Source organism: Marmota marmota, unplaced genomic scaffold (genome assembly GCF_001458135.2).
Source record: "Marmota marmota marmota unplaced genomic scaffold, marMar, whole genome shotgun sequence".
Lineage (NCBI taxonomy): Eukaryota > Metazoa > Chordata > Mammalia > Rodentia > Sciuridae > Marmota > Marmota marmota.
The window spans coordinates 3031492-3040775 of NW_026000081.1; the positions used below are offsets into that span (position 1 = coordinate 3031492).

At 54.4% G+C, this 9284-nt stretch overlaps 1 protein-coding gene across 1 annotated transcript in view; it reads left to right on the top strand.

Annotated features, from left to right (window-relative positions):
• Positions 1 to 595: 595 nt before the first annotated feature.
• Kcnc4 (potassium voltage-gated channel subfamily C member 4) overlaps positions 596 to 9284 on the top strand; it is a 13785-nt gene continuing 5096 nt past the window's right edge. The window contains exons 1-3 of the mRNA XM_015505125.2: positions 596 to 634; positions 2705 to 3641; positions 6192 to 6395. Of these exons, the coding sequence (XP_015360611.2) occupies positions 596 to 634; positions 2705 to 3641; positions 6192 to 6395 (1180 nt within the window). The remainder of the gene's footprint in view (positions 635 to 2704; positions 3642 to 6191; positions 6396 to 9284) is intronic.

Below are 9284 nucleotides of genomic sequence, written 5' to 3' on the forward strand. Positions count from 1 at the left end.
CGCAAGCTGGGTGCAATGGTGCACGCCTGTAATCCCAGCGGCTCAGAAGGCTGAGGCAGGAAGATCACACAAGTTCAGAGCCAGCCTTAGCAACTTAGCAAGGTGCTAAGCAACTCCACGAGACCCTGTCTCTAAATAAAATATAAAAAAGGCTGGGGATGAGGCTCAGTGGGTAAATGCCCCTGGGTTCAATCCCCGGTTCAAAAAAAAAAAAAAAAAGAGCAAAAGTGAGTAAAGATAGCTAGAGCAGGGGGTTGTTCCCTGACTGAGAGGGTGGGCTGTGCCTACTGGGCTTGAAAGGTTCCCGACCTGCTGCAGGGGCCCCAAGCAGCAGAAGGGAGTGGGAAGGCTCCTTGGCCCTGTGGGTGAGGGACTGGTCGTACTGTCCTTCCTCCATCTCTGCTCCCTGTGCTCTGCCCCTTGGCAGCTCTTCCTGAGCTTGTTTTTCCAAATCACTAATTAGCCTACGCTGGACTCCCAGGTGGGACGACTCTCCTGGCTAACTTTCCCTCAGAGAGCGCGCTTGTTTCCCATGCTTCAGAACTGGGACGTGCTGTCCCCACTCGTTCTGCTTCTCGGGGCCAGGGATGAAGCCATGACCCTGGATGCCCAACACTGCCAGGGCCCCCGGCAGGTGCTTCCACCAGCTCATCCCACCTCTGGCAGGCAGAGGCCACAGGCTGGAGCCGTTTTCCTGGGCCCATGTCAGCCTGCACTGTTTTGGCAGCCCATTCCTCAGAGGAGAAAAAATGAGCCCAGCAAAGACACTTGAAATGGACCTTCCCAAGGAGAAGCAGACAGAAGACACTCCAGGCAAAGCTAAAAAGTAAAGGTGTGTCTAGCCCACTCCCTCTCCAGACTTCTCCTTTTATGCTGTTTCTGATCCAAGCTCAAGTGTAAATGAGGTACATCATAACATGTGATAGGGGATCTGTCCCAAGTCCAAGGTATGCATCCCCAAGGATATGAAATAGCAAGCATGAGACAACTGACCCTGCCCAGTGAAGACAGTGAGATGGGAAGGGAAGGTAGACTCTAAACTGTTTACAGTTCAAGTCTGGTTTGTACTTCTTCTGGGCTATGTGACCTGAGACAAGTATGTAACCTCTCTGATCCTCAGTTCCTCCTGCATAAAATAGGTTGAGGCCTGCCTCCCGCATCCCTGGAAGGATTGAAGGTGGTGACACATACAGAACCCCTAACGGCACCCCAGACATAGAATAGACAGCTGATGGATATCTATGTCCAAAGTTCCCTCAGACTTGCTGTTGCTCTAGAGGCCCTCAGAGTGTGGCTTCTTCTCATTTTCATGGATCCCCCTATGTTCTGCATTGCTGTTTTGCAATGTTAAGAAAAGGGTGTTCCCCTTCCTCTTCCAATGCAGATTCCCCAAGATGAAAACCCCTCTGAGAGTCAGGTCTGAATCCTCCTTCAACAGTGAAGGCCATGGCAGGTGGAGTTTGGGAGGGGCGGGCATGGGCTTGCCAAATGGTCCTGGGGACACAGACCTCCCTCATCCCCTGTTTAGGCTCATCCCTCTGCTCAGAGAGGAAGCTCAACTCACACACACCAACCAGGACAGGAGGCAGCAAGGGCTGAAGAACAGTCCCCAACAACGGGCTCCCGACAGTGTTGAATGGCATGGCATGAATAACAGATGAAGGCTTTGTAATTGGTGTTATTACACATGCATTTCATCTCCATTCATAATGATCAGACACTTAAGCCCAGCCATTCCTCTGCCAAGTGCCACTGTCGCCATTCTAACTGCCATTCTGGCAGTTGTTGGGATCAGCCACTGCCACTCTGATCCTGGTGGGTACAGTTCATTTTTCTTTGGATCTGAATGTCCCAGAAAATGTCAGTTTGTGGGAAGAGGCAAAACTGGTGATTCTGGGTGGACCATTGCGTCTCCTGCCACAGTGCATGTTGTCTTGTCTTCCTTCTGGGGCTTCCTTGGTAACTGTGATGTCACCTAGGCATCCTTGAGGCTGGAAAGAGGAGCTAAGACTGGCTTACGGTGCCTCATGGCTGGAGCTGTTGGCTTGGCTGGCAGAAGGAGTCCTCGGGTCATTCTTTGGGGCCTCCCTTAAAGCAGTGTGCCTCAAACCTATGTGTGCATCAGGATTCCCTGGGAACTTTTACTGGAACAGATTTCTGGGCCTTGGACCCCTGGCGCTTCTCAGTCAGTAGGTTTGGGTGGGGCCTGCAATTTGCATTTCTAACCAGTTCCCAGGGACCTCTTGCTTCTGGTCCAGGAGCTGTCTTCTAGGACCACTGCTCTGGTTACTGTGGCCTTTCCTGAGTGCTTGTGGGAAAGGCAGAACTGCAGGTCCTTCCCCAAGCTCCGTGAGACAGAATCATATTGAGACAGGATTTGAAGCTGGTCTGGACACCCATTACAGTTCGACACGCCTTAAAGGGATGGGCAGAGCTGTCCCAGGCAGGGCCAGGCAGCTGCAGTTCCATGACTTGCTGCTTCCACACAGCAGCCTCTGTCTGCTGTGTACCATGACAGATTAGGAAGCTGAGACCCTCTGAGGAGAGAATTCCAGCCTCTGACTCTGCCTGAATGCCCCCTCTTGTTTAACACACTGCCTGGTGCCCTGTGTGCGCACCTTCCACGAGCAGAGGTCCCTGTCCCCAGTGGGGCTGTCCATCCCTGTCTTGATTGCTGCTCCTGGCTCTCATCCCCTGCCCACAGGTGGTAGCATTCGCCTCCCTCTTCTTCATCCTGGTGTCCATCACCACCTTCTGCCTGGAGACTCACGAGGCCTTCAACATCGACCGCAACGTGACGGAGATCCACCGGGTGGGGAATATCACCAGTGTGCGCTTCCGGCGGGAGGTGGAGACGGAGCCCATCCTCACCTACATCGAGGGCGTGTGCGTCCTGTGGTTCACACTGGAGTTCCTGGTGCGCATCGTGTGCTGCCCCGACACGCTGGACTTTGTCAAGAACCTGCTCAACATCATTGACTTTGTGGCCATCCTGCCCTTCTACCTGGAGGTGGGACTGAGCGGTCTGTCGTCCAAGGCAGCCCGCGACGTGTTGGGTTTCCTGCGCGTTGTGCGCTTCGTGCGCATCCTGCGGATCTTCAAGCTCACGCGTCATTTCGTGGGGCTGCGCGTGCTGGGCCACACGCTCCGCGCCAGCACCAACGAGTTCTTGCTGCTCATCATCTTCCTGGCCCTGGGCGTGCTCATCTTTGCCACCATGATCTACTACGCCGAGCGCATCGGTGCCAGGCCCTCTGACCCACGGGGCAATGACCACACCGACTTCAAGAATATCCCCATCGGCTTCTGGTGGGCTGTGGTCACCATGACAACACTGGGCTACGGGGACATGTACCCCAAGACGTGGTCGGGCATGCTGGTGGGGGCGCTGTGTGCACTGGCCGGAGTGCTCACCATCGCCATGCCTGTGCCGGTCATCGTCAACAACTTCGGCATGTACTACTCCCTGGCTATGGCCAAGCAGAAGCTGCCCAAGAAACGGAAGAAGCATGTGCCACGGCCACCCCAGCTTGAGTCACCCATTTACTGCAAGTCCGAGGAGACCTCGCCCCGGGACAGCACCTACAGCGATACCAGCCCCCCTGCCCGGGAAGAGGGTGTGGTCGAGAGGAAACGGGCAGGTGAGTAGGGACTGGGATGGAGGGTCTCTCTTCTCTCCATGGTTGAGGCAGTCCCCAGGTCCCCTTGGAATTAGAGGCTTTGCTTTAATATGAGTATAAGATGTCCTTTATGAAGACAAAGTATCAAAGCCGACTTCATCCTCTTGCTTTCTGAATTTCCTGAACAATGGGGATCTGTGGGATCAGTATTCCACCCGGTATACACTGGGCTTGGTACTGTGCTTGGGTGTGTATATTGAAAGCCGTGGTTTCTGATCCCCTCCTAGCTGCTGTGCTGTGTGCCAGTGTCATATCCTCTCTGGGCATAGATTTCTCTGTAAAATAGGAGTGATATATCAATATTCTACCCCTAAGACCCTGATGAGATCCAAATGATAGGTATAAGAGCACTTTGAGAAGTTAAAACCACTTTACTAATGTCAGGAGCTGTCATTATTAGCCAAAGAGCAGACAGCTGTTCTTCCAAGGTGCATCAACACATGAATCACTTCTTTCCAAACATTCAAGTCTGGTGTGTCTTGGCCTAATAAATGCGATAACGTAACAGCAGTGGGAGGCTGCCTTCTGTTCAGCACAAGCTAGATTGAGTCCCAGGCTCAGGGTTGAACATGGGATGGAAGAGGACTGAGGAAGGAGAAGCCCAGACAGTCTTGGGAAGCAGACGAAGATGGAACAAACTGGTATCTGCATTCGGAAGGATCTCTGTGCCCTGTCCTTCAAGGATTGAGAAGGCCAGAGAGCTCATTCCATCTGGGGCGGACCAGGATGGGAAAGCATCTCCATCTCCAGCAACCTGGAGTTAGGCTGCAGGGCATTGGCACCTGATGGTCAGGATGCCTGGGCTCCTGGGGGAGATGTGGGATGCCTAGTGTAGGGGGGCTATTGGATGCTGGGGCCCCAGGGACTTATTTGGGCCAGAGATTGAGGCAGCAGCTCCTGGCTAACCTCTGGGACAAAGCAAGATTCATCCTCCATGGAGGTACCTGAGTGGGAACAATCACCTGTGGCCTTTGGGCATGTGCCCATCATGGGCTTGGGTTTTCCTTTATAGAAGACCCTGATAGAACAGCACCCACCAGGTTCCCCTCCCCGCCCACCAGCATGGTACCTGCTTCTTGACCCTGAATGTAAGTCTTTCAGGGGTATCAGTTGTACTCCAAGGCCCCTGCTAGGCTCAGAGCCAATCCTCACATCCAAACATGGAGAGGTTCTTAGGGGGGCTCCTCGGTTGCACTTCACCGAAGCCCTGTCAGCCACACCTTTAGCTGCCCATGATGGCTAGTCACATCAATGGCTTGCTTGGCCAGTGGCCAGGCCACTGTCTTCAGACCTCACTTCTCTGTATCCAAGGGCCCAGATCACCTGTACTAGTTACTCCCTTACCAAGGCAAGGAGTTGGGGCTAAAAACCACAGAGCTGAATTGAAGCCTTTTCTGCATGGTGTCTTTGCAAACATGGGAGCCCTGCAAGCAGAGAACTCCAGGTCCTGTAGGTACTTTCAGTCTAAGTGCATGGTAGGCAAGAATAACTGTCTTAGGTGATGCAGGGAGAGAGCCATGAACAGCACTAGGAGTGGTGGACATCATTTGGGGGTCTTGCCGCAGGACATCTGCTCTGCTTCACCCTCAGGGAAGACTTTGGGTTGAGGCTGGGAGGGAAGCTGTGCAGATCAAGCACAGCATCCAACTCTTAGCCTATTTCCTGGCTCCAGGAATATTTTCTCTCGGTGATTCTAGGCCCCTTCCTCTGATTGGGCCAGTGACATTCTGGGTCCAGGTCTGAGGCACAGGTGGCCCTGTGAAGAAGGCTCTGGCAGCCAGGCATGGTGGCACATGCCTGTAATCCCAGCAGGTTGGGAAGCTGAGGCAGGAGGATTGTGAGTCCAAAGCCAGCCTCAGCAACTTAGCGAGGCCCTAAGCAACTCAGTGAGACTGTTTTAGTTAGATTTTTTTTTTTTTTGGTGCTATGACTAAAAGACCTGAACAAGAACAATTGTAGAAGAGGAAACGTTTATTTGGGGGCTTCTGGCTTTAGTGGTCTCTGTCCATACATAGACAGTCGGCTTCATTCTTCAGGGTTCCAGTTGAGGCAGGACATCCTGGTGGAAGAGTGTAACAGAGGGAAGCAGCTCACTTGATGATCAGGAAGCAGAGAGAGAAGTCTCCACTTGCCAGATACAAATGTATACCTCAAAGCCACACCTCCAATGCTCACCTCCTCCAGCCACACCCTACCCACCTTCAGTTACCACTCAGTTAATCCCCATCAGTGGATTAATTCACTAATAGGGTTAACACTCTCACAACCCAATCATTTCTCCTCTGAACCCTCTTCCATTCTCTCACGTGTGAGCTATGGGGGAACAACTCACATCCAAACCATAACAGAGACCCTGTCTCTAAATAAAAAATAAAAAAGGGCTGGGGATGTGGCTCAGTGGTGACGCACCCCTGGGTTCAATCCCTAGTACCAAAGAGAGAGAGAGAGAGAAGGCCCAGGCAGCCCCTATAGCCCTACCCTCCCCCTTTTTTTCCTGTCTGTTCCCTTCAGACTCTAAGCAGAATGGTGATGCCAATGCAGTGCTGTCGGACGAGGAGGGAGCTGGCCTCACCCAGCCCCTGGCCTCCGCCCCTACCCCCGAGGAGCGCCGGGCCCTGCGTCGCTCTGGCACACGGGACAGAAACAAGAAGGCAGCTGCCTGCTTCCTGCTCAGTGCTGGGGACTATGCCTGTGCCGATGGCAGTGTCCGGAAAGGTATGGTTCCCCGGGCTGGGCAGGTGGGGAGCCCCTGCAGAGCTGAGTCTCCCCATCCCTCCCCACAGAGCTTGAGGTCTCCCACTCCCCTGAGCCCATGGCCACCATCTCCTCTGCCTTGGGTACGTCCCCGCTTTTAGAATGGGGTATGCTGTCTCTGGACTGGAAAGGCCCCCAGCATCCCAAAAGGGTCCACAGAGCGCCTCCGCTGCCAGAGTACCCATGGGACAAGCAGTGCTAGAGGGTTGAGGGAACTCAGGCTCAGGGGCCCAGCCCCTTCATTTATATCACCTTTTCTGCCTTGGAGTCCTGCTTCTGCCTTCAGGCCTGGCCCAAGGGTCACTGCCAGCCTCTCCTTAGGCCTCCCTTGAACACAGCTAAGGCTTCTTCACTCAAACAGTCCCCAGAGATCCCCTCAACCTTCGAGAGTCAGATTCCAGGTCTTTGGAGAGCCCTGTACAGGCCCCATTCCTCCCATTCTTAACTGGGGCCCTGGAGCCCAGGTAGGCTGACCAACATCTGCAAGCCCCCGGGGGTGACGGTCCTCTCAAGGCAGAGCCAGAGGTGACCAGAGTGAGGTGGGCAGGGAGAGTGGTCCTGAGTGTTCTGAAAGATTTGGAGAGTTCAGGGGAGTAGCCCCTTCCTTACATGTGAAGGAAAGCCAGAATTCCATCACCAGGCCCCAGAGGCAGGACAGAAGTTGGGCTACGGAACTAGGGCTTCTGGTCCTGAAAACGGGGCTAGAGATGATTAGGGATGGGTGACAGCCAGAGGTGGCTGAGAACCAGGGGTCCTGAGATACTTCTCCTGCCCAGTTTCTGATCACTTTTTGTATTTCCTATCCCTGACCTGATCTCCCTGAAATCCTGCCTAGTTCTAGGACAGGCCCTGACCCTTCCCGCCCCAAACAAATCTCTTCCCAAATTACCTGGTCATTTCTTCAGCAGTCAGATTTCCCACCTGCTACTTCTCACTATCCCCAAACTTCAGACCCAGACTGGGTTGTGTGAGGGGGCGGGGCAGGGGCTGATGCAAAGATGACCTGTAATGCCTCTGATCCCTGGGGATGTCCCCTGGCTGCCCTGACCAGGCAGGCTCACAGAGCACCTTCCCTGGCCCTGAGAGGTCTGTCCAGCTTTGCTGCACATGTGTCTTGGTTTGCAGAAGCAGGAGTAGCAATCTAACCTGGAAGGAGAGGGCCCAGCAGTCCCAACTAAACGACAGCAGATGGAGTGTGCCCAGACCTTGTACACCCCTGGCTATTCCCCCAGGACCCCAGTCTTCAGGCCCTGGACATGCCCTTCTCTCCTGCCTCTTCCCCCTACCATATAGTGGTTCCACCACACCCTGGTACAAACCCAGAGTCTTGCTCTAACTGGAGCCTGCTGACCTAGAATGTGGGGCAAAGGGGACCATATCCCCATGAAGGACTTGAGCACACAGAGCTAAGTGCCAAGCACCCCTGCTTCCTTCCCTGTGCTCAGTGCAAGTAATGGTGTGGAAGAATCTGTGAGGGCTCAAGTCAGGAGGGACCCCGTGGTCCTGGGAGCAGCTGAATCTATGAAAGGGGGTCGCGTGCACCTGCACACAGCCGGGGAGCCTGTGTCCCACCACCCTATCTCTCTGAGGTGCCTGTGGGGCCTTGCTGCTCTATTTTCAAGATGCCTCCACACTGCTTCTTGGCAACAAGCATGGAACTCAGCCAATTAGAGTGACCTTCGAGAGGGAACAGGTGGGTTGCTGGGAAACAGGCCCTGCTAAGTGAGCGTGAGTTAACATTGCCAGACTCTCAGTGTGCACTCAACAGCTTCCCCACACTCCCATGCCGTACCCTTCTGCACTCAGCTACATGTAGGACCAGGAGAGAATGGTTCCCCGCCTTCTCCAGCCACCGGCACAGACCTCATCATTAACCTGAAGCTGCCTATGTGTCGAGTGTCAGCTCCTCCAGGAGTGGTGGCGCATGCCTGTAATCCCATCAGCTTGGAAGGCTGAGGCAGGAGGATCGCAAGTTCAAGGGCAGCCCCAGCAATTTAGCAAGGTCCTAAGCAACTTAATGAGATCCTGTCTCAAAATAAAATATGAAAAAAGGGGCTGGGGATGTGGCTTAGTGGTTAAGTGCCCCTGGGTAGAGAGAGTCAGCTTCTTGGGAGGAAGGTGGCAGGTGCTAACTGGGGCTTCTTAGGTTGGGTGCTGGAAGTTGTAGGGTCTTTGTGGAGCTGGGCTATCAAGAAACTCTTGAGGAACTTATCTGGGGACAAGATAGGATAAAGGGCAGCTGGGTGTGGGGTTCTGGAGTCTGTCTTCAGGAACCTAGGAGACCAAAAGGTCAGAGAGTCAAGAAATCCCTCCCAGGAGGGACAAATTTCTCGACCCCAGCCTAGGGCCAGCACTGGCCCTGCAGGGTCCCCTGGAGCATGGATTCCACAGACCTGCTCTGGTGAGGAGCTGCGTCCCCCTGACCCATATGCCTTTTCTTCACCAAGGCTGCGAAAAGTCCCGGAGTCTAAACAACATAGCCGGAGCGGCTGGAACCAGTCTGGGGCTGTCTCCACTGGCGTCGCGGTACAGCTCGCCCTACCCTCCGAGAAAGCTCCTGCTCTCCCACCCCTTTCACCCCCTCACCAGCCCCCCACCTGGCCACTCGGCCCCTTAGCTACACCCTTGACCTTCCTTGCTTTGGGCAGGGGAACACATACCCGAGCAGGCACACTCGTGATCCTGTTCCTCCTGGGGCCTTAGGGAGCAATGGGAGGGAACCGCCATCAGGATGGAGATTCAGGTCCCTGAGTGTCCCTGCATAGCACTCAGCTCCCCAAAACTTTCAGCTCTGGAGCCTGACAGCAGGGGGGTGGTTATTCCCAGAGCTCCTACCCTACCCCCCCCCCC